General features: G+C 39.7%; 1 protein-coding gene across 10 annotated transcripts in view; it reads right to left on the bottom strand.

Annotated features, from left to right (window-relative positions):
* CDK12 (cyclin dependent kinase 12) overlaps positions 1-25840 on the bottom strand; it is a 72867-nt gene that overhangs the window by 27014 nt on the left and 20013 nt on the right. For 6 of the 10 annotated variants that reach the window (XM_058560862.1, XM_058560858.1, XM_058560860.1 and 3 more), the window contains exons 7-14: positions 20948-21004; positions 20467-20568; positions 14650-14727; positions 13530-13646; positions 12684-12815; positions 10227-10438; positions 8602-9051; positions 4381-4798 (exon numbers count right to left, since the gene is read on the bottom strand). In XM_058560862.1, coding sequence (XP_058416845.1) covers positions 4381-4798; positions 8602-9051; positions 10227-10438; positions 12684-12815; positions 13530-13646; positions 14650-14727; positions 20467-20568; positions 20948-21004 — 1566 coding nt within the window. Of the gene's footprint in view, positions 1-903; positions 4799-8601; positions 9052-10226; positions 10439-12683; positions 12816-13529; positions 13647-14649; positions 14728-20466; positions 20569-20947; positions 21005-25840 lie in introns of those variants that run through there. The other 4 variants (XM_058560854.1, XM_058560855.1, XM_058560857.1 and 1 more) reach the window with 3 other exon arrangements.

The following is a 25840-nucleotide window of genomic DNA, read 5'->3' as shown; positions in this document are numbered from 1 at the left end:
CCGTTCTCCTTCTGGGTCAAGACATGACAGCCCACAGGCAAGGGAACATCACACTTAAACTTTGGGCATTCAAAACCAGGCTGGCAACCCTCATCACCAGTTTTTGAATTCAACTTCTTCCTAATTTCCTTGTTCTGGTGTATCCCTTAACCTTGTGTGATTGCTCACCCCACTCACAACTTCCTGATACCTATCTCCCTTCTTCCTGTTTCCTGATGGATTTTATCTGCTCTCCGCCTACTTATAACTAGCAGGATTGTAGCACATACAAGAGAAATTTAGTTCTCAGTGTCCTAAACCATGAAAAAGGGAAAGGAATTCTTTCCTCAGGTGGAGATAGGAAATATTTTGGAGATAAAAGGAATTTTACCCTTATAAACAACTTTGACTCACTTCCTGGATTGGCAATGGATCAGGAAATCTCAATAGAGCTAGGAACACTAATCCCCATGCTGACCCTACTCACAGTAACATAGGAACTGGTGGGGGATGGGAGGTTCTGGTTTAAGAGACTATTCTTTGGTCTAAACAGCCTCTTACCAACTTCCCTTGATGACAGTTGAGTTCAAACCCACTTACCTCTCCTTTCAGGAGGAGTCGGGGTACATGAAGCTCAACTCTTTTGACAGCCTGGCACCATCATTTATGTAACTGCTTTCTACTTTAAAAAATCACATCTTATGGTTTTCCCCAACTCTTTTTTTATTCTCTAGTTCCTAGACTAGTGTTTTGAAGCACCTCTTCCAACTCTGAGAACTACTGTTTTTTTGGGTAGTTTATAAGTCTACAGTGATTCTGAGACAAAGGACTCCTAAGATATAAAGTGGAGTAAAAATGCCCTTTATACATAATTAGATCTGCTCAGAAGGTACAGATTAAGAAGTAAATGCAATGGAGCAAAAGTGGTATAGTAACAGGAAATATTTAATTTTCCAATCTCCACTTTCCATTTTTATAAACTGAAAGAAAAAAATTTAATATATTACAAAATATCTGTACATAGACAAGGTACACCCGATGGAGGGCAAAAACAAGAGAGAGAGAAAGGAATACAGTGTCAGGAACCTAAATCACGAAGAATGAGGTGGCAACTGACACTTTTCTGATGCAGCATTCTCTCTCAAAACCTGCTGGTAACCATTTTAGTACTGTAACTATATATGCATATTATATACACACACACACACAAGTGGTTGGGTGATGTCTGTGGCATAAGCTAACAGAAGTCCTACTTACAAATTTGTGCTAACTGCCCTGCATTTAAACATATAGATCTGATGTTGTTTTCAAATCCTTATCATTCCTATGGATAGCTGAAGAAAAAACTAAGAAAACTGGGTCAAGCAAATTTGTTTTCAAAACCACAAAAATGATTATGGTCAAACCAGTTTTGCCTCTCATTCATGAACAGAATCAGATTTCTCATCTGTTCAAAATAATGTATTTAATGGACATAATATCTCCCATGGTATAATAATTAAAACAAAAACAAAACCACTTTTGAATATAATTTGGTTTGTAATTTTCTAATAGTCAAGTTGAAATTCTGCCAAATCTTTACTTCCATCACGTTTATACATAACACAGCTGAAAAATTAACAAATACCTCTTTTTCCTTCATACAGATTCCAGGATATTTAAGTGAGTTTCTTTTTTCCTCTGCTTTCAGAAATAGTCAAAATTACCAAACTTTTTTTTTTCTTCATTTTAAAGGTTAGAGTCCAAAAATGGGGGGGGGACGGGGTGGTGAGATGGGATCATACACACACATACACACATGCACACATACACTCACCCCCTTCCCTAGTAGTAGGGATGGGGGAATGGAGACTTAAGTATATTATTTAGAATATTTGGCATAATTAAAAATAAGAAGTGGGAAGAGGGAGGAAAAAACATTATTGATGACTGCTGATAACCAAAATACAATTAAAATATAGAGAAACTTTTATTCATATTTGATGGGAAACCAATTTTTTTCATTGGATACTTTCTAAAGTATCCCAGGCTTACGTTCTTTAATCAAAAATGGAGAAAGGGGCCCAATGCCTCAAATTCAAATATTCTAAAATACAAAGGCCCATGTCTGAGGACTAAGAAGTCAACAGACAAAAGGTTCAGATGAACTTTAATGCAATTTACCAATAGCATGTCAGTGAGCCTAGCAAATTTAATTGGACACACTGTTATAAAAAGCCATCAATGCCAAAATGGCTAGAAGGTTCTCTTTCTAATCAATGTTTGGCCCTGAGGGCAAGGTCAGACCAAAACCCAGAGAATAATAAAGAAATACACACATTGGATATCTACCTATTTCAGTAACGGGGAAAACAGTCTTCATGTAAGTATCTGAAGAGGGTTCTTCTTTCATTTCTTTTAAGTTTTTTTTTTATTAGCGCACCTCTCTTACAAGTAGTTTTTATTTTTTAATATAAGAACTTGGCATTGAAACATGAAACTTTACTTGAGTTCTGAAAACTATTCTCCAAGATTTTGAAGCATGTTTGCCTTCTTTGTAAAAGGAGGCTAACCTACGTTTCACAACGGTCTAAGTCTGTGCAGGTAATTTATATGAACGTGTATGTTTTTAAAACACATTATATGCTGGTACTCACACAGAAATGGAAGCCAGAATGAGAAGCCTTCCAAGTTACCCACCCTGAAAGCCTTTCTCTTTTCCATTTCCTGTTTATAATAAGGCAAAATTCTTGCCATGAAGTCATAATTTAACCCCTTTTACCAAAATCAAAACCAAAACCAAATCTCTCCGGAGAAAAAAATCCCTAAAGGAATTGGCAGGATATACATGCTAAGATGTGTATATGTCAATACTGTTCTTTCTCAGGGTCTGCTCTTTTAAAATTATTTTTTAAAAAAGGTCTCAGGTATTGATATATCTTCAGAAAAATATTCACCCTAAACTAGGTTACATTTCCATGTATTTTCTGGATGTATTTTTTTTTCTCTTTGACAATATTACAATGCACTGTTTCAAAGTTTTTTTGACATAAAAATATATGTGTAAACAGTGTGCTAACTGTTCTTACTAGCCCTCTAGGTATGGAGGCATCATCTCTAACCCCAGCTCAGCAGCAATGTCCTAGACTGTCTGCATTTATAAATCAACTTCACCATCGGAACATGGTTTAAAAAAAACAAAAAACATTTTAGAATTGAAGAGTTACAGAGAACAATATAGGAGTTTGAATTTCCTTTCCTTTATTTCAAAAAAAGTAAAGAATTATCCCAGGTTCTTGGGCATCTCAACGATTAATTTTTTCCAAACAAATGCCTCAAAAAGAGACACAGAGAAAGAGAGAAAGAGAAACTCTATGAAGATGGGGTAAAAAAGGGACGAGATGGGGTAAAGTCTACCTACTTGCCCAAGAATGCCACTTTCTACAACCTGCTTCATGTGCAGGGAAAGGGGGCATATCTTTTGTCAAAGTGGAGCAAACTTTAAGGATGAGCAATTTATTTGGAAAAAAGGTATGTTCAAGATGCTCAATGGGGGGAAAAATGTTCACTTGAGAGCAAAAATGTGAGATGGTGGAGAGGAAGGAAACATTTATTTAAATCAGCCAGTCACTCTGTTTCCCTTATAGCAAAAGCCTAAGAGCAACTCAAATTTTGTGAACGCTATTCTTTAAAGAAGAAAAAAACTAAATTCAAAAGAAACCATAAAAAAACCCCAGAACATAAAAAACCTAAAGAGACCCTCTCCTGAGCCATCTCAAAATTGAAATTGTTCTCTTTTTCTTCTGCTCAAGAAATGCAGGCAATGAACTAATAAAAACATTTACTTTTCGATTTAATGACCCTCTCCATATTCTCTACTTATATCTACTAGGTAGAGTTGAAGTAAATGTTCTGGCTATAGCCCATCCAGGGGGAACTGGTGCCAACATCATTATTTTTTTAAGTCGCCTGCTAGTAGCAAGTGAGCAAGGAATACAACGGATAGCTTTGCAATAGCCAAATGCAGATGATTACCTCGCTCTGGCAAATGATTTCTTTAAAGGTTCAGAGGACTGGATGGAAGAATGGATAGGGAAGGACCCTTTCAGGACACTGAAGTCTCTGGGTTAGTAAGGAACTCCTCTCCCTCTTCCTCCTCTTGGAGGGACTCTTGTAGGCCCCCTATAGAGTTTTCCATAAGCAGAAGACTGAGCTGGGGACCCCCAGTTAAGGCCTGCTCCTGAGCTGCTGGCCCCAGTGGTTCCCGGCCCCAGCTCCCCATAGTTTTGCAATTTGGTCTCTGCATGTACCACAGAGTTGCTGCTTCCCTCAGCCTTCAGGAATGGTTGCCCGACCACTGAGTGTAATGCTAAGGGGATCCTGGCAAAACGGAGGTCCTGGTCCCCTGGGAACTGCACTGACCCTGTGCCCTGGTAACTGCTGGACTCCCCAAGGTGGCTCACAGAGCCTGAGAAGGTCCTGTTCTTCACCAGGGTCTGGGCCAAGGATTCTGTCAAGGCTGGACCAGAGTTGCGTTCATCAGTGTCAGTGGCACTGAACCCTGTTTCAGGCCCATCAGTGTTTCCATAAGTCCTGTTGGGATGGGATCGGGTGGAGTATTCCATTGATCTCAAGGCCTGGTGCTCATGTGGCAGGTGGCCAGAAGGCTCTGCTTCAGGCTGGGTTAAAAGTTGCAGCAAGGCGGCTGTCACGGCTGGGTTCAACTCCTGGGGGGCGCTGGAAAGATCGCCTTCAACCAGAGGGGGTGGAGGTGGCGGCGGTGGAGGTCCGGGGGGCTCAGGGGGCCTCTTCTCTGGTGGAAGAATGTGAGGAGGACATGCTGTGGAAGGGTTACTTCTTTTAAACACCATCTTAAAAATCACATGTGATTATAAACACAAACGCGCACACACACACTGCCCAACAAAAACAAATATCAATACAAGTAACCAAATATATATAAAGAATAAAATCTTGGGATCAGGAAATGGCAATTTATAAATAAAACCAAGTGATTAATAAAAGTAAAACAGTTGTATTCTGCATCTAACAGCTGGTGTAAAAAGATCATATGTTTCAAATGATTGTCCTGATTTTCGTCTGAGATTTCCTCCATTTCCTTCCTTAAGGAACTGTTCTAATATGTAGGCTGTTGGCAGCCTCCCCTCCCCTTTTTGCTGTTGGATCAAAACATTAATGAAAATAAAGTATAAAGAAGGAAGATGAGAGTGAACGATACACAAGCTGTCATCACATTTCTAGGACATAATCTTGCTGTACAATAGGAGACCTTGCATGGACTTAGCTAACACGTTTTACAGAATATTTAACACCTGAAATAGAACTTAAATAATATACAGGAGAGATGAAATAAAGTAAAAACCTTTCATTACCGTCATGTATAAATACACACTTGCTTCTCCAAACTTCAGTCCCCTCTCCCTGTAATCACATTCTGAAGAAAGGGATATTAACCACCATACTGTCATTCAGCTTCCTATGTTACAGTAATTATAAAGACTAAAGTAATCTATCATAATTTTCTATGTTGTTTTCCAACCTCTTGCATTTTTTCCATGCTATGAAAAAAAATGACTATAGCAATGTCATGCAGAATGGGATGGGATAAACATCTGTTTATCTTGGAGACAGTCACAAGAAGTGACTATTTAGAAATGTATTAAATACTATACTCTGTCTTTCCAAAGATCTTTGTCTTTTTTGAACCACTCCCCAGACATTTTTTCCCCCATTGCTGGCTAAATTTGCCTAAGCATGGCAATCATTGTCTGATAATGAACAAGTGCCAAGGCAGGAGAGTAGAGATGTAAAATGGTCTAAGTTTGAGGACATACAAAATCAAGTACAGCCGAAGAAAAGGTTTAATGTTTTGGGATATCTTCCAAATGAACCATTTTTCTGTTCCCTGTGGAAGCATATTTTTAAATGTCCATATAGTCAATTCTTTATTATTGAGCTGGTGATATAAAGTCATTACTCAGACAAGCCAAAAATAGTTTTTAGTTATAATTAGATATTTTGATAGCATATTTACCACAATTATATTTTACAAAGACAATCAGTAAAGTAAGTATGCATTCCCTTGGCGTGCAGATGAAAGCACTCTGAAAACACTACAAAATTGTAAAGTTGTGCAGTGGAAGGATGAGGTGCTATATGTAACATAGAAGTAGAGTGACCAACAGTCCCAATTTGCCCAGGACTGAAGGGGTTCCCAAGTTGCCAACTTTCAGTTTTAAAATCAAGACAGTACAGGGACAAGCTGGTCACCCTATATAAAGTACCCACCCAAGTTACTTGTTGACAGATTGGCTAGTTGACTAGGTGATAAGGAAAAGTGAATTTAAGGACAAAAAACTAGCTAAGGAAAACTCACAACTTGAAAGCAGACATCCTGAAAAAGGAGAGCTAACTGGACTTAAACGTCTACAGATTTCAGAGCTTTTTACTGTCAATACTACATATCTCACTACATAAGAACATCACAGTACCAATTATTTTTAAAAGTATTTTTTGGACTACACATGAAATGGAACAGGAGGGGTTTTTTTTTTTTTTAATACTGAGGGCAAACAACTTTAAAAATGCCTAACTGCAAAAGTGGGCAAAGCTGAACTTACATTCTTCCAACTATACGACTTTTCATATCTAAACTTTGCCTTTTAGGTAAATAGCCTAGTTTGTGTTTCAAAAGAACTACTTCTTGAGCTCAAATTCTTTCACATGTATGAGAGGATGAAAACTATTTCAAAGTAGGAAAACCAGATGGACTGTAAAGAACTATTAAAGAAAGGTTAATAAAATTTCTTAAAGGAACTAAAAATAAAGATCACACTGAAAAAAATCATACTGTTATAAGATTTAGAGTGTTAACAATATTGCCAATCCTTAACAGTCTATACTAATAGAGGGAGGTATTAATGAAACGTACAAATAACTTAAAAACTTAATTTGACTCAGATTTCAACCATAACCCTTTCCCAACAAATAGAGAGTAGAACAGTAGCCAAAGTGATAGATTTTCACCTTCTCTTATTCAGTCTGCCCTCTGGTGGAAGTGCTAATGAACAGTAAAATGGCCAAATAAAAGGCAGCAGGGGAGAAACAAGAACAGGAGAGATATGGGAGAGACACCAACTGGATAATCCAGGGGTGACTGTAATAATTAGGAGTGGCATTTTTACTCTCCTCTGAAAAGTCAATCCAACAATTTCTGACCATCTGCCAGGCCTTAATTTTCGTTCAATTTCACCATTTGACTGACAGCTTGTTGGCTCAAGTACCGGGTGAATTTCTTTCAATCACTATGCTACTTAATTTGAACCACCTCTTTTAGGTATTTTTAATTATAGCTGAATTTTTTTTGGGGGCGGGTATGAGAGATGAGACAAAGAGGCCTGCTTTAGTTCTAGATTAGCTTTCTCCATTATTCCATGTCCCAGAGTCTCTTAAAAACAATTGCAATCAGTATGACAAAGTAGCAAAATGCACTAGGAACACATTAAAAAGAAACACACTAAGAAACTACAGGAGTTCTAGTTCTGCCTCTGCCAATAATATGGTTTCAGCAGTGGGACCACAGGCAGACTTATTTAAACTCCCTGGATTGCAGTTTCCCTATCTGTAAAGGGGATAATTTTATTTGTTATCTTCCAGTTTTAAAAAGCTAGACATATGAAAAATAACTTATATATTTGACCCTATACCAGTGGACATAAGGCATATACTTTCTGCACCAACCCATATGAAATGTGAATGCAGGACCCTAAAGTTGAAGGGATTAGTGTACCTCGTCAGCCCTTGTGCCTCTTTTCATTCCCCAATTCATGGGGTCTTCACGGATAGCGAAAATTTCCAAGGAGTTGAACACACTTTCAGATAAGTAAAGATTTCACAAACAGACTGTGAATCAGAATTGATTAGAAAATTTAAACTTCTTTTTCCTCTAATAAATTGCAAACTGTGGTAATGTGAGATCAAGGTACAACATATTTCCTTTTTTCTTTATATAATGGTCATTTACTAATCTGGGATCCATTCAATTATCTCTTTCAGGAATACAGATTTAAAGAAATCATTTTTATATGCTATTATTTTTTGGAAAGGAAATGTATGGTATTATCTACTTAGAAATATTCCCAAATTATTCTTCAGGAAATTAACAACGATCTTTTATTAGGTTTTTCTTGACTGTATCTTTCAGGCAAGACTCGGGTATCTAGCATCCACTACACTAGAGTACAACTGACTATTTGTACAATCTGTTGTTTGGAAGGCAGATTTTCAAGTGCTAGTACTAGCTGCCACTATACACACAGTGGTTCAAAATGCATCCACTAGCTATGACTGTGGTTTCCGTGCGTTAGAACACAGGGGCTTTACTTACCTACCTCCTAGGAAATGGAAAAACAATCAGTATATGAAAGGTGCTTTGAGAAGCTTTGAGACTTAAATAAAAGAAACCGGGCAAGAAATACATCACTTGGTGCTATGGTCTCCTGTAGACTAGGTTACAGAAAAACTGAAACCAAGGCCATTGATGTGAAAAAGAAAATGTTAAAGAGATTTTTAAGAGGATCAACAGCACCTGAGCTCAATGAGATTCATGACCGGTCTGTTTACCTGCTGCCTCCTCCTGTGGCATTGTGGGAGTTCTTCGGGGCCCCTGTGACCCACTGTTCTTGTCACTGTTGTTTTCCTCCAGGCTGCCTGATGGCTCCTGGGTTTTCATCAGCTGACTCAAAAGAACTGCCAACATATTCTGCATGTCAGCTGGTGTGCTTGAAGTTTCAGGGGTCGTCTGTTCTGCTGAAGGCTGAACCACCGGGGCAGGGGGTGCCTCCTTCAAAGACTCTTCTAGGGCCACAGGCTCTGAATTCTGCTGCTGGGAAGCTTCTGTTAGGGCACTGATGGATTGGTTCAGGGCCTCCAGCTGCTGCTGTATCTCTGGGTTGGAGTGGATGTTAAGCAGCTGAGCCATTTGAGGGATGCTCAGGTCAGTTTGGCTCTGCAGCAGGTTCAATAACACTGCCAATTCACTTTGATTCAACTGCTGTGTGATGTCACCAAGGCCTGTGGAGACAATGAACCCAATATAAGAGAATGAGGCAGGGCAAGAACCTTTGCCTTCTTCCACTGGCAACAGCAACTTATAATACCCAATGAATGAAGTTTCATTTTGAATGTCTCATTTTTCATGTCTCAAATAGTCATGACAGTTTGCTATTTTTTATATTTTTGCTTAAAAATACAGGGACTGGAGCCGGCCCCACAGCGTAGCGGTTAAGTGCACACGCTCCGCTGCTGGAGGCCCGGGTTTGGATCCTGGGCGCGCACCAATGCACTGCTTGGCAAGCCATGCTGTGGCGGCGTCCCATATAAAGTAGAGGAAGATGGGCACGGATGTTAGCTCAGGGCCAGTCTTCCTCAGCAAAAAGAGGAGGATTGGCATGGATGTTAGCTCACAGCTGATCTTCCTCACACACACACACAAAAAAAATACAGGGACTAACTAAAACATCTCTGTATTGTGAGTAAACATGATTTCATTTTACCCATATTCTTCAAGCTCAGTGATTTTCAACCCTTACTGTACATGAGAATTACTAAGAGAGACTTTAAAATTCAGATGCCTCAGGCCTCATCCCTAGAGATCTGGCAATTGTTTGGGGGTGTTTATTTTTAAAGCTTCCTAGATGATTCTAATGCACAGCCAGCACTGAGAACCAAAGAAAGAACACTTGTAGTTCAGAAAATTTGGTGGTATTATAGCACAACTATTTTGTTATAACGGTTCATTATTACACAGGTTTGGACATACTTAGATCAAATAACAGTCTATGGAACTAACTACATTTACCAATTGTGATTTAACATGATTAGATTCTAAGAAGGTCTTATCAAATCTAACATAAACAGGGCTCCAAATTACATGTGTTAGAAAGCCATAGGTGAAATAACCCTAAAATAAATTTGGCTTACCTAATTCACTGATTTATGCCACACATCTAATTGAGATACAGTGTTCCTTATTTCAGGAAAGGAAAATAATCTATTGTAGACTTTCTAGACCACTTATACAAAACTTGGTTTATCTCCTTCTCCCCATAACGAAGACACCAACTTCTTTATTAATGCTTCAGTAGCTAAAAACTAAAAGACACACACACACAAATCCTTGCATTTGACCTTCAAAACCTGCAAAAATGTGCTTAATAAAAACACAAAGGCTCCATCCCAGCACTGACCTATTGCATCCCCAGCCCCAGGCTCCACTTTGGCAGGAGGAGGCTGAGGTGGTGCTGGACTGCTGTTCTTCACAGGCTCAGCACTTGTCCCTGAGGTCGTCTCTTTTCGAGAGGCTTTGGATGGAGGTGGCTCTTCTACCACAACACCACTTTGTCGCTGCCGTCGCCGTTTCTTACTCCATAATTCATGGCAATCCTGCCAGTGCGGGAGGCTGGAAAAAGACAAAGCAAAAGAGAAATGTGTGTGGGAATGCAGTAGTGAGTGAATGGAGGAACAAGAGATTAAAATGGTAAGGCAAAGGGGCCAGCCCCGTGGCGTAGCAGTTAAGTGCATGCGCTCCACTGCTGGCGGCCCGGGTTCAGATCCCGGGCACGCACTGATGCACTGCTTGTCAGGCCATGGTGTGGCGGCGTCCCATATAAAGTGGAGGAAGATGGACACAGATGTTAGCCCAGGGCCAGTCTTCCTCAGCAAAAAGAGGAGGATTGGCATGGATGTTAGTTCAGGGCTGATCTTTCTCACAAAAGAAATAATAAATAAAATAAAATAAAATGGTAAGGCAAAGAACAGTGGGAAATGGAAAGGATAAGGAAAACAGAAAAATAACCAGCAAAGTTAGTAAATGGATTAGTAGCATTATAAAAGGAATCATGGCATATGGTAGTCTGAGGAAACAAAAGTCCAAAAGAGTTCTACAGTGAGAAATAAGGCTCTTGCTAATACCAGAGACAGACCTGCTATATAAATGTCACATTCCAGCCAAATAGTTAAGTCTCATAACTGTTCTTGCTTGGCGTAACAAGAATAAAGAACTTTATTGGTCAAGTTCAGTTGGGAATAAATAGGACAGAGATGAATGGCTCGTTAATATCAACAAAAAGTCCAGGCAAGGTGGTGATCTAAATCTTGGAACCACATAAGTATATCAGGATTAAACCACCTCTGTGTAAAATCAATTTATGTGTTATTTGGTCTGTGAGAACCAAAACACTGGTTCTTGGGGGCTGGCCCAGTGGCGCAGCAGTTAAGTTTGCGCGTTTTGCTTCGGCAGCCCAGGGTTTGCCGGTTTGGATCCTGGGCGTAAACCTACTCACCACTCATCAAGCCATGCTGAGGCGGGGTCCCTCAGAGAAGAACTAGAAGGACCTACAACTAGGATATACAACTATCTACTGGGGCTTTGGGGAGAAAGGGGAAAAAGAGGAAGACTGGCAATAGATGTTAGCTCAGGGCCAATCTTCCTCAAAAAAAAAAAAATTGGTTCTTTTTTCTTTCTGCCCACCAAATTTCCATGACTGGATATTTTCATTGGTGGATTTATTAGTATATTTTAATATATTTAATATATTTCCAGACTTCCTCACACTCAATAATGCAAACAGTCCTAGTAGGTCAAATCTTCCTACAATAAAGATTACCATAGCCAAAATCTTTCTATAACAACAGTTCCCAAATTTCAGTAAAAAGCTTATGTATTTCAAGCCACATTCAATGTATCAAAATTCTAGTGCAGTAAATGAATTTGGACATTTCTTTGGAATAATCAGACCTGTAGTTACTACCTACTCATGTACTAACATCCTATCCATTTCTTTAAGATACAGTCTTTTTGTAAGAAACACCCAAAAACTCTGACATGAAAGCTATAATGTTGTCAGTGATAAATTCAAAGATAAAAGACTTTTTATCTGCCAGAATGTGAGATGTGAGTGTAGAACATTTGAGGATCCTCTAGAATACAGGAAATTCATAAGATTCTGATGAAAAAGAGATGCATTCAAAGACCATATTTTCTACAGCAAAATTCAGGACATATGACATGACAGTGAAGCAAACTATTAAAATCAGGACCGTCCTTGCAAATGTGGGATGTACATGGTCACCCCAGACATGGGATTCAAGCAGAGGGAACAGTTAAGAGCAAAAACTAGAAGGAATACTTTCAAAGAGGTTATATAGGGCAATAAGGCTGGGGATGCAGGAATAAAAGATGATAGATTGAGTCAAATTAGAACAAATATACTACTCTATTCCTTGTTTAAAAATAAAACATGGGCCGGCCCCACGGCTTAGGGGTTAAGTGCTTGCGCTCCGATGCTGGCGGCCCGGGTTCGGGGCCCGGGTTCGGATCCCGGGCGCACACCGACCGTACCACTTCTCCGGCCATGCTGAGGCTGCGTCCCACATACAGCAACTAGAAGGATGTGCAACTATGACATACAACTATCTACTGGGGCTTTGGGGGAAAAAATAAATAAATAAAATTAAAAAAAAATAAAATAAAACAAAACATAAAGCAACAAAACAAACCTCTTATCAACAATAATACTCAAGAACGTCGCTCCATTTAGCACTTGGCCACTTGCAGTTCCTTTAAAAAACCTATTATTTTGTGTTTCTCATCTCCTGAGGCCTAGAGGGAGGTTCAGGGTCACTATATGGCCACCAGCACTTACTCTGGAGGATCCATTTTGCTGAGCTCGACATCTTTAAGGAAATCACTTTGTAGGGTCTGTTCAGCTGTGCAACGTTTGCTAGGGTCTAGTGTCAGCATGTGGTCCAGTAAATCAAGTGCTGCTGAAGGAATGCTGTGGAGAGAGAGAATGAACAAGTTCACAATGACCCCACAGTTCTTAAACCTGTAACCTTGTGTCAAAGGTCTCTGGATTTCCAGCTCCACAAAAAACTGTGGAAAGGGAGTTGGAAGCTGGCTAAACAGCCAAGCAAATTTGCTTAGACAAAGGATTTAAGAAATGTTATAATAAAGGTAGAAAACGTGAAGCCAGCAGTTCTCTTTTTGTCTTGAGAAGACCAAAAGGACTGTAAGAAAATTTATATATTGTTCAAAATAAAATGGTTTTCTATCATCCAAAGCCTTCAGAAGAGAACATTACAAAAGGACTATGGGGGCCAGCCCCATGGCGTAGTGGTTAAGTGCGTGCGCTCTGCTGCTGGCAGCCTGGGTTCGGATCCCGGGCGCGCACCGATGCACCGCTTGTCAGGCCATGCTGTGGCGGCGTCCCATATCAAGTAGAGGAAGATGGGCACGGATGTTAGCCAGGGCCAATCTTCCTCAGCAACAAGAGGAGGACTGGCACAGATGTTAGCTCAGGGCTGATCTTCCTCACCAAAAAAAACAAAAGGACTATAATAAAACTCATATATCGTTCAAAAATAAAATGTTTTCCTATGATGTGTTGCCATAATAAACTGGGACAACACTAACTCCCTAGGCTAGGAAAAAGTCAAGTCCAAACACTAGCCAAACACAGAAACTAGATGTACATTTTTGCCAAACTCACAAAGAGAATTCTTCTCGTAGACGCCTTCTATATTGCTTCTTCGGTTTCATGGTATTGAAGTAGGGCAGCTTGATAACATCAGGCCACACAGCTGGACAAGGGCTACCACAGAGTCGACTGAAAACAAAACAAAAAGCAAGAACAAGGAAGTAAGTGAGTCAGCATTATGAATTTCTGGGGGTTCTAGAAGCAGAAATTATTGCCTCCTGGGGTCTGGGGAATCTTGGCTTATTAAATTAGAGGGCATGCAGAAAGATAAAACCTGAGCTCACTGCTTTAACGACAGAAGGACTGGGACAGAAAGAACCGGTTACAAGACAGTTAAGAGAAAATACTGGCACAATAGTCCAAAATGATCCACATATTTGGTTTTGTATAACATGTTTTGAATCCTCCACATAGGTTTGCATTACCAATTTTGTTCTGTTCAGTTAGTATTAATTTCAAAGTGCTGAGCTGGTCCTTTAATGTCCCTATAGGGAAAACTGGCAGAAGAGAGCCTAAGACTGGAAATTTTGATAGAAAATTGAGTTTACTGCATAACAAACAATGAGTTATATACCACCTTTAAAAAAAGTCTACATTAGCCTGTTGTAGTCTTCCCTTTAATCTTATTGAAAAAAAACCCCCCAAATTCCATTCCAACCACAGGCCTTCCCGAAATCCTCTATTATAGGTTCTATTTTATAATTATCTGTTTACATGCTGTATCACTTACTAAACTCTGAGCTCTTTGACGGCAGGGACCTATTTTATATATCTCTGAATCCTGAAGTGTAACAGAGAAAGGAATCTGTTACAGAACAGGTTCAATAAATGCTTGCTGAATAAATCTGATCTTAATATAACCTAAGAATGGAACTATCCTGAAAACAGCATGCTTTTATATGGAGAAGTAATAAAAAAATATGCAAAGTAAGACATAAAAAGTAGGCGGAATACAACTTCTTTACACATACAGCCCATGACAAAACACATGGTAAACCTGATTGAGTGAAGAGAAACTTACTTGGACATAAGGAGCATAAAATCATTTAGGAGACTGACTGAAAAGTGTTAGAAGTTAGAAGATGAGATTACATATCACACCTGGGCACTGAGAGCACATGCACAGCTGTACCTGATCAGTTCTAGTTGAGCCAGTTCCAGATTGGCTTGAAAAATAGGCTTCTTGGTGAACAGTTCCCCAAGGATGCATCTAGAAAGAGTAAAATTGAGAGGTCAGGAGAGAAATCCCTGGATCCTATTTAAAGTGTGTCTCAATAAACTTTTATAGTATATTTGGCTGCATCCCATAGCCCACGTTGTAAATTAGCCCAAAACTGCAGTGTCTGAGTTTTGGAAAAGAAAATGTTTCTTGCAGTGAAAATAAACACTGCTGTATAAAGGAGTTAATTAAATTTGCCAGTAGATCAAACGTTTACCACCTATAAAGGACAGTCTATAAGCAGAGAAAAGGAGTCAACAATCTTTTTTTTGTCAATTCCAATGAAAATTAAAGGAAATAAAGACTAAAAAAAAAACCTGACACTTCAATTTTATAAGAATGCTCAGCAGTTCCTATAAAGAGAATATTAGCTTTCTTCATTCATCTGCTCTGTAGAAAGTGTACTATACCATAGCCCTTTTGGCACTGTACTTGTAAAGAAAAGTTTATTGTCATTAACCAGGGTCAGTTTCCACAGGACTTTCAAATACATTATGCCTAAACATCTTTACATTTTGAAAAGGTCTTTCAAAACTATATTGATATATTTACATAGTCTCCAAGATCTCTGCACAGATTACTTATTAATTACAAAAGGAAAACTAGTAACTATTTAGTGGAGAAAAAAGACAACACCTTGACCAAGAGACCAAAATTAACATCAATAAGAGGCAAATAGGGTTCAAGGAAGTACAAATGTAATACCTTGAAAAGAACACTTATGGAGTATTCCAGCCAAAAATTCATAACCTGAACCTTTATAGTAACTGGTCTGTATTCTTCAAAAATATAAATGTTATGAAAGGCTAAGGAACTGTTCCAGATTAAAGAATGACAACTAAATGTAATACATAATACTGGATTGGATGCTTTATCAGGTGAGTTATTGTTTCCAGGACATCACCAGGGTACTAACAAAATTAGAATACGGAATGTAGGCTAAAGTATTCTATTAAATAAAGATAGTGTATCAACGTTAAACTTCCTGAATTTGATCAGTGTACTGTGATTATATAAGAGAATATCTTCGTTCTTAGGAAATGCACATTAAATATTAGAGGGAAAGAAGCATGATATATACAACTACTTTCAAATAGTTCTGGAAAAAAATATGTGATAAACATATAAACACACATTTTGCTCCATGTATATATTGCATGTTGTATGATAACCATATGCACATATACATATATTCATATAAAATTATATGAATATAAAATATATATGACTACAAAGGAGCACAGGGAAACTTTTGGAGGTGATCATTACCTTGGTTGTGGTGATGGTTTCACTGGTGTATACAATATATCAAAACTTAATTTAAATATATGCAGTTTATTGTATACCTCAATTTTAAGGTTAAAAAAATTCAGTTAACCTGGATAAAGGTTAAGTTCTTTGTACTATTCTAGTAACTTTTCTGTACACTTGAGATTATTTCAAAATAAATTTAAAACAAAAAAATTACATGAATGCTCTATACTTTTTCATATGCCTGATATATTTTATTTTTTGAAAAGTGGGAAAAGAAAAAAATGGACAACGAATCTCTTCTCTGGCCTGTGCTTTGAAATGAGATTTACTTACAAATACAAAATCAGTGTTTATATAATTTTACTTTGAAATTCTGTAGCTTGTCTAAATTTGAGAAAGCAAAACAAACCTAGCTTTTAAAGTTATTAGCACCTTTCTATTAGCATTTGTTACCCTGAAATGATAAATTCTTACTTCCATTATTCTCTTAAACCTTATCCAGAAATAAAAAAGTAAAAAGTAAAATTTTATCCAACATTAACTGCCAAATCAAATTCCAAATATAGTGTTGTCACAACTGGTAAAATAAGAGGTAGAAAAAAACCAACCAACCAACCAACCCACGTGGGCTTTCAAACTCTACGTATAATTTGTTGTATTAGTCTGTCTAGTGTCTCCCTTGATTTTCAAACTGATTTTCAAACTGAACGAGCAGTTTTAACCATCAATTTTCTATAAAGAACATACCACAAAAATATCTTCAGAGGGACTACCACGGATCACCCAAGTAGCAAGCTCACATCAAAAGTCAAACAAAATCTCAACTCAATGAGTCACTGGGCTTTAAAGAAGGCCTAATTTTCTATAATTTTGATTTCCAATTGTGTTTTTGTGTTTTCTTTTATTTCAATTTCCACTCCTTTGGTAGGGAAGACATCACTATGTAATCAACACTTTGCTACTGCACTGAGGTGGCAGGTTGCACAGACTAAAATAATAATACCAACAGAGCTATGAACTTTCCCTGTGCGTCTTAATGGGGCGTTAACTTTAGAGCCTAGTTGTGACAATTTAAATGCTAATACTGTTAAAGCCAATAGTCCAGAACACACATACCCAGCTTGAGTCAGTAAAATTTAACTAAAGCTGCATTTGAGTAGGGTAGGCCACCACAGAAAATATGCTCTTTCTCCATCACTCTTTTGAATTTTGAAATAAAACCTCTGGGGGCGGCCCTATGGCTTAGCGGTTAAGTGTGCGCGCTCCGCTACTGGCGGCCCAGGTTTGGATCCCGGGCTGCGCACCGACGCACCGCTTCTCCGGCCATGCTGAGGCCGCACCCCACATACAGCAACTAGAAGGATGTGCAACTATGACACAGAACTATCTACTGGGGCTTTGGGGAAAAAAAAAGGAGGAGGATTGGCAATAGATGTTAGCTCAGAGCTGGTCTTCCTCAGCAAAAGGAGGAGGATTAGCACGGATGTTAGCTCAGGGCTGATCTTCCTCACAAAAAAAAAAAAAGAAAAGAAAAAAAAAATAAAACCCCTGCAGTATTCATTTTAAAGACTGACATTAATAGAGAGGGAAAGAATGGAAAAAAGTGATATGTTCCACTGGGAAGTATATATGTCAGAATTCTCAAGTATGGAGATTAAGGACAGCATACATATGAATAAATCATACAGCATAAGAAACAATAACTAACATGGCCCATTTAAAATGTCTATGCCCCTTAACACACAAACTGTAGTCTCTAAATATCATTTTCCACTAAAAGGAACTAATACTACTCAGAGAAATGGCTGATTCCAGGTCTGCAGCAGGAAATGAACAGGATGAGCCTGGAACCAGAAAATCAAAGACCACTACGGTTGTGTCAAAAGGACTCAAGAATTAACCTGAATAGACTCCCACTGGCCAAAGACTGAACAGTTTGAAAAGGAATAAGAAGGATAACCACAATGGATTAAAACAGAATATGTTTAGGGGCCGGCCCGGTGGCACAAACGGTAAGTGTGCGCGCTCCACTGCGGCGGCCCGGGGTTCACCGGTTCAGATCCTGGGCGCGCACTGAGGCACCGCTTGTCAAGGCATGCTATGGCGGCGTCCCATATAAAGTGGAGGAAGATGGGCATGAATGTTAGCCCAGGGCCAGTCTTCCTCAGCAAAAAGAGGAAGACTGGCAGATATTAGCTTAGGGCCGATCTTCCTCACAAACAAAAAAAAAAAAAGAATATGTTTAAATCCATGAGTTCATAATAAAACTAAAAAACAAACCCAAAAAAACCCTCTTTTGGGTCATCTTTGGAGGATGTTAGGAAACCACCTCATTATCTTGAAAACTGGTAAATAAAACAAAAGAATTACACCTTTATCCCTACCTTTTCTTTTTTTTTTTGGGAAGAAGATCAGCCCTGAGCTAACATCCGATTCCAATCCTCCTCTTTTTGCCAAGGAAGATTGGCCCTGGGCTGAGATTCGTGCCCATCTTCCTCTATTTTATATGGGACGCCACCACAGCATGGCTTGACAAGCAGTGCGTCGATGCGCGCCAGGGATCCGAACCTGCGAACCCTTGGGCCGCTGAAGCGGGGCGCGAGCACTTAACCGCTACACCACCAGGCCAGCCCCTATCCCTACCTTTTCTGTATCATTTGTACCTAGGGTTAGCCAATAGGCAAGCTATCTTTACTCCAGGAAGGAATGATATAATGAGACTTTCACCCTCACAAAACAACCAGAAAGGAAGTAATGGATGTGGATCATTAACAGCTGATAACATTTTAAAAAGAGAGAATTGGGGGCCCGCACACCAACGCACCGCTTGGCAAGCCATGCTGTGGCGGCGTCTCATATAAAGTGGAGGAAGATGGGCACGGATGTTAGCCCAGGGCCAGTCTTTCTCAGCAAAAAAAGAGGAGGATTTGGGGCCAGCCCAGTGGCACAAGCGGTTAAGTGCGCGCGCTCTGCTGCGGCAGCCCGGGGTTCGCCGGTTCGGATCCCCGGCGCGCACCAACGCACTGCTTGGCGAGCCATGCTATGGTGGCGTTCCATATAAAGTAGAGGAAGCTGGGCATGGATGTTAGCCCAAGGCCAGTCTTCCTCAGCAAAAAAGAGGAGGATTGGCAGATGTTAGCACAGGGCTGATCTTCTTCACCAAAAAAAAAACAAAACAAAAAAATAAGAGAGAATTGTATATTATGAAAAGTGGTGTATGTGTACATTTGCCCTGATAGGGATGAATATTTTATCAGACATTGTTTAGAATTGCCTGTATAAGGTGATAATAAAAAGCAGACTAATTTGTAGTGGATTGCTTGTTTTTAAATTCTCAACAGATAATGGACCCAGTTACTGCCTGTACTCTGGGCAGAGGCTCCCATTTCCTCCTACCCCCAACTTTGATGTACTATTGACTATATAATCTGTCAGAAGTACTCAAAACCACCTGCAAAGTAGTTTCAGGGTCAGTGGGTGGTTAGGAATCAAACTTGAATTCACCTACATTTTACTGGAAGTAAAAGGGATAGAGAACCATGCTAAAAAACACGAAGAGGATACAATCAGCAAAATCCAGACTGTGGGAAACTCTACTGGACAAATGACCCAATTTCTTCTTAGGAAATTGTAAGGAAGGAAAGAAAAAACCCAACAGAGATGGAGGGAGAATCTATAATTAAAAGACTTGAGATAATCAACTGCAATCTATGGACCTTATTTGAATGTGTTTGGATCCCAATTTAAACTAAGTTAGAAGGAAAAAAAACAAAAGACAATTAGGGAAATATTAAAAAAAAAGTGGTGCCTCTGATATTAAGAAATATTCTACAGGGGCCGGCCTGGTGGCGCAAGCGGTTAAGTGCTCGCGCTCCGCTGTGGCGGCCCGGGGTTCACCGGTTCGGATCCCGGGCGTGCACCGACACACTGCTTGGCAAGCCATGCTGTGGCAGCGTCCCATATAAAGTGGAGGAAGATGGGCACGGATGTTAGCCCAGGGCCAGTCTTCCTCGGCAAAAAAAAAAGAGGAGGATTGGCAGATGTTAGCACAGGGCTGATGGCTTCACAAAAAAAAAAAAAAAAAAAAAAAAAATATTCTACAGATTTCTCTGAAATCTGGCTAAAAGTTTATCCCTATCTTTTCGAACTTAAAGAAAAGCTGCGGGGCCGGCCGCGTGGCTTAGCGGTTAAGTGCGTGCGCTCCGCTGCTGGTGGCCCGGGTTCGGATCCCGGGCGCGCACCTACGCACTGCTTCTCCTGCCATGCTGAGGCCGCGTCCCACATACAGCAACTAGAAGGATGTGCAGCTATGACATACAACTATGTACTGGGGTTTTGGGGAAAAAATAAATAAATAAAAAAAAGTTAAAAAAAAAAAAAAAGAAAAGCTGCAAAAAGCCGATGTAGAGAGAAAATAAGATACCAGTTCAACAATATGTGAGTTACAAACAAAAGAAAAAGTGAAGAGAGCCTTACCCACAGCTCCAAACATCTATGGCTGGTGTATAACGCTCCTCTCCCAGCAGAAGTTCTGGAGGTCGGTACCAAAGAGTAATGACTTTGTTTGTATAAGGGCGACTGAAATGTAAAAAACAACCATGATATAAATTTACAATGACTTCTGATGAAATATCTGTACAATTAAATGCCATTAGAAATAGCTGCCAATTGAAGATGGGATTGTCAAAACAGCTCCATAGCAACCTAACAGTTCAAAAGTAAACTATACAGAAGTAGGAGATGTAGAAATAACTTCCATTCTAATTTGGGTTGATTTACTTCAGTCTAAGGCTGATTCAAGAATTTAGATAGATTTATCATCTAAAATGTAAGTGGTAAAAACATTTAGAAAATTAGGGAACTCGGACAGTTATTGTAACTTGCAGAATACCAGAATATCCAAGAATAAAAAGGATTCTTTCCTATCTCCCACATGTAATTTTGATGAATGCCTCACCTCTCTTCAGAGTTATAAAGCCGAGCAAGTCCAAAATCTGCTAGCTTGATTTGCCCACTGTAAAACAAAAAACAATTATTTTCATAAGTAATAGCAGTGGCCTTGAAATTACACCTAAAAAGTTAAGTGCTAATTTAGGAGTTAAAGGAATTACAAAAATGAATTTTAACCTCTCCTCTCTTATTTCTACTCTTAAGGGTCACTCTTCCAGATTAAACCTCTTTTGACTACTGCAGTTTAGAAAGCCTTAGGGGTTTTTTTGGACTACTACTATATTTTTGGATTCGATTCCTTAACTAAAAATTTTTTTATTTCTTGGCAAACAACAGTGGCTGGAATCTGCTAGATTAAACACTTATTATTGGGGAAAAGGGAACTGGCTGCTCTAGATCAAGAGAGACAACCAAATCCAATTCACAATCCTTGACTGATTCTGGTTTGAACAAACTAGCTATACAAAAGATAATTTTGACATAACTGAGAAAATGCCAAATATGGACTGTTAGAAGATAATAGGTAATTTTGTCAGAGTATTTAGGGTCACATAACTGAGAAAATGCCAAATATGGACTGTTAGAAGATAATAGGTAATTTTGTCAGAGTATTTAGGGTCAAACGTAAGGAAGTCTGTAATTTACTTTAAAATAACGCAAGCTGGGGCTGGCCCAGTGGCACAGTAGTTAAGTGACCGGTTAAGTGCGTGCACTCCACTTCAGCAGCCCATGGGTTCACAGGTTCCTGGGCGTGCACCGAAGCACCGCTTGTCAAGCCATGCTGTGGCGGCGTCCCATATAAAGTAGAGGAAGATGGGCACGGATGTTAGCCCAGGGCCAATCTTCCTCAGCAAAAAAAGAGGAGGATTGGCATCGAATGTTAGCTCAGAGCTGATCTTCCTCACAAAAAATAAAAAATAACACAAGCAGAAAAATAAAAAGGAAGCAAATACAGTAAAACATTAATTGTATACGTATTATTAATTACATTAGTGTCTCAATTTTTTTTATTGTAATGTGACATTTTTAATGATAAAAAGTAAACCACAACAACACTGTGGCTTAGGGGAATGAACAGACTTTTTTTTTTTTTTTTAAATAATTTTATTTATTTATTTTTTTTCCCCCAAAGCCCCAGTAGATAGTTGTATGTCATAGCTGCACATCCTTCTAGTTGCTGTACGTGGGACGCGGCTTCGGCATGGCCGGGGAAGCAGTGCGTTGGTGCGCGCCCGGGATCCGAACCCGGGCGGCCAGCAGCAGAGCGCGCGCACTTAACCACTAAGCCACGGGGCTGGCCCTGAACAGACTTTTTCAATCAGATCAAATCAATAGCTTTGATCTGAGCAAACTATATTTATGATGAACGAGGCCCCCTCCTACCAACATACTGCCATCACTTCCTATACCCATAAAGATATACAACTATGACCTTAGAGGGGTTCTCAAACTTTAATATGAAATAAGAATAATCTGGAAAGCTTGTTAAAAGTTTCCTGGGCCCCATTCCCAGAGATGCTGATTCAGAGTAGGCCATGGCCCATGAATTCACACTTCTAACATGTCCACACGTAATGCCAATACTTCTGGTCTGAGAACCACACTTTGGGAACCACTCTCTTAAAGGGATCACACCCACATTTCACTCTAAGTATTTTGTCTTGGACAGTGATGTCAAATAATATTTCAATAAACTATAACAAAAAACATTGGGAAACTATTTAAAAACCATTTATTAACTATTTTAGATTAATCATATATCTAAATTCTTGTGTGGCCTATTTATTCACATTTACAGCCTGTGTTATCTCTTGGGGAATGAAAAGCCAGCTCACTCTGTTAAGGGACTGGGGATCTCTCAGATGCCTGATAGCTCAGATCAGGCAGAAAAGTGAAATAGAAGAAAAAACGGGCTAAGCTAGGAGGTGCTCCTCAAAGTATGAGCAATGGAACAGAATATTAAAACAACGTAACTACTAGCAACAAAATTTTACATTAAATCAATCCTTATCATTCCTAGTAAAGATTATGGGCAGTTTAACCCACTTGCCCGAAACATCATTACATTTTTAAATTCAATTTATAAGCAAATTCTGAGAAAAGCAAAAAGGAAAAGAATAGCTGACTTGAACCCTACACTGAAACAAAAAGTGTTCCTCAAATTTATTGTTATCCTTACTCTGAGAGCCTGAGATGATCCAAGACTCAAGGCACACAGTACGACTGCAAGTTAAAATGGTGATACAGTTATGGAAAATTAGGCTAAATCTAAACATCACCAGTACCTAGTATATTTCCTAATCCAACCCCTCCCCTCTCACTCTCAGTAAGTGACCTCGTCTTCATTGAAAACAGAAGTCATCAGGTGGGAGCTATTTAACATCCTATCTTTTGCACCTATAACCTTTCTTTCTTCTTTTCCTTCACTTATGGAAAATTCCTTCACTTATGGAAAAGAATGTGTCAATCTCTTTTCTTCAAGGATAATCAATACCTATACTTGTGGCCACTGCCACCTATGGCCTTGATCCCATCTCCTCTACAACTTTGCTCCTTCAAATTCTTTGGTTCTTTCCTGAACCTTCAACTTCTCCCTCTCTATTGATTTTCTTTTCCCTTAGTATTTAAATATGCTGAAACCTCTGCATCCTTAAATAAAAAACTAATAAAAATAAAAAATTAAAGACACACCTACAATCACCTTCCCATTAATTGTGCTACCCACCCACTTACCCCACATTGTCACCACTGACCTTTTAATTTTCAGCTTCTCCCTCTCTCTCTTATTTTTTTTTGGTGAGGAAGATTGGCCCTGAGCTAACATCTGTTGTCAATCCTCCTCTTTTTGCCTGAGGAAGAGTGGCCCTGAGCTAATGTTTATGCCAATCGTCCTCTACTTTATATAGGGGATGCCGCCACAGCATGGCTTGATGAGCAGTGCATAGGTCCTTGCCTGAGATCCGAACCTGTGAAACCCAGGCCACCGAAGCGGAGTGCGTGAACTTAACCATTACGCTACAGGGCCGGCCCCTCAGATTCTCTTCTTAAGTTTTAATCTATCTGCATCGGGGCCAGCCCCGTGGCTTAGTGGTTAAGTGCGCGCGCTCCGCTGCTGGCGGCCCGGGTTCAGATCCCGGGCGCGCACCAACACACCGCTTCTCCGGCCACATTGAGGCTGCATCCCACATACAGCAACTAGAAGGATGTGCAACTATGACATACAACTATCTACTGGGTCTTTGGGGGAAAAATAAATAAATAAATAAAATTAAATCCATCTGACATCTGTGACCGCTCACTTCTTAAGCTTGCCTATTTTGCATTCGTGCTATTTCCTTATTTTTTTCTTATCTCTGACCATTCCCTCACATTCCATCTTCTCACATTTTTTCTATGCTCGATAACTCCTGAATCTATACCACTAATGTGGAACTTCCATGTGACTATATGCCTATTAGACATCAATACCCTGCATACGTAACAGACATATCCACAAGGGACTTACTCTTCACCCCACACATCCAGCTCTTCCTTCTGTATTCCCTAGACTGACCATTGTGCCACCCATCTAGCTAGCTTCTCAAGTCAAAAATCTGAGTTATCTTAAAATACTTCATTACCCACCATTCATTCACTCACTAAAGTTTATTGATGTACTGAGTCTATCCTGTCCATATCTACTAGCAATGCCTTGGTTAGTTCAAGCACTGATTATTTCTTATGGTGTTCTTTTTTTTTTTCATAATTTTATTTATTTTTTTTTTCCCCCAAAGCCCCAGTAGATAGTTGTATGTCATAGTTGCACATCCTTCTAGCTGCTGTATGTGGGACGCGGCCTCAGCATGGCCGGACAAGCAGCGTGTCGGTGCGCGCCTGGGACCCGAACCCGGGCCGCCAGCGGAGCGCGCGCACTTAACCGCTAAGCCACGGAGCCAGCCCTCTTATGGTGTTCTTAATATGTCTCCCTGCCTCCAGTCTATACCCCATATAGTGACCACTTAGTGACTTTTAGAGGAGACTAATTGTGTCTCTCCTCTATCTAAAATAGTTTGGTCTCATTTATACTACAGTAATTAAGATATACTGAACATCATGGAGCTGAGCCCTGCCCTCCTCTCTCTCTCATCAACTGCTTTCTCTTCCTTGTCCAGCTAAGGACTCCTTACCATTCTCTCCAGGCTATCTCACCCAGAAGTCTCTGTGTATAATTTTTTTTTTTATAATTTTATTTATTTATTTTTTCCCAAATCCCCAGTAGATAGTTGTATGTCACAGCTGCACATCCCTCCAGTTGCTGTATGTGGGACGTGGCCTCAGCATGGCCAGAGAAGCGGGGCGTCGGTGCGCGCCCGGGATCCGAACCCGGGCCACCAGCAGCGGAATGCACACACTTAACCGCTAAGCCACTGGGCCGGCCCATGACTTGTCATTACCTTTTTTTTTTGTGAGGAAGGTCAGCCCTGAGCTAACATCCATGCTAATCCTCCTCCAGAAGTCTCTGTGTAGACAGAGCTAAATAAGCAAGAGCAGAGGATGGAGGGATCAGACTAGACTATGAGACTCCTACATCCTGCTTAGCAACCTGAAGAGAAAGTTCAGTTCAGTCTAGAACCTCATCAGCTTCCTGAATACGGGAAATCAGGGACAGAGAGTGGTTTGACCCACCAGAAAGAACACCAAGCAGTTATTCCCTGGCCTGAGACATCCCCCCATGGAGAACAAAAAGGAACAGAAAAAAGAATATTAAGACTATAGCCCAGAAAGCTACAAACTGATAGCCATCATCAAGTTCTTGAAGTATTATTACTATAGATGTAGACTAACCAAGCCCAGCTTTAACGAGAACTGTGGGTCACAGAAACAGTGACAGAATCTTTTAACATCATGTTTTGTCTCCTAA

Source organism: Diceros bicornis, chromosome 18 (assembly GCF_020826845.1).
Source record: "Diceros bicornis minor isolate mBicDic1 chromosome 18, mDicBic1.mat.cur, whole genome shotgun sequence".
Lineage (NCBI taxonomy): Eukaryota > Metazoa > Chordata > Mammalia > Perissodactyla > Rhinocerotidae > Diceros > Diceros bicornis.
Note: the sequence above shows the minus strand (reverse complement) of the source record. Positions and strands in the feature narration are given on the sequence as shown.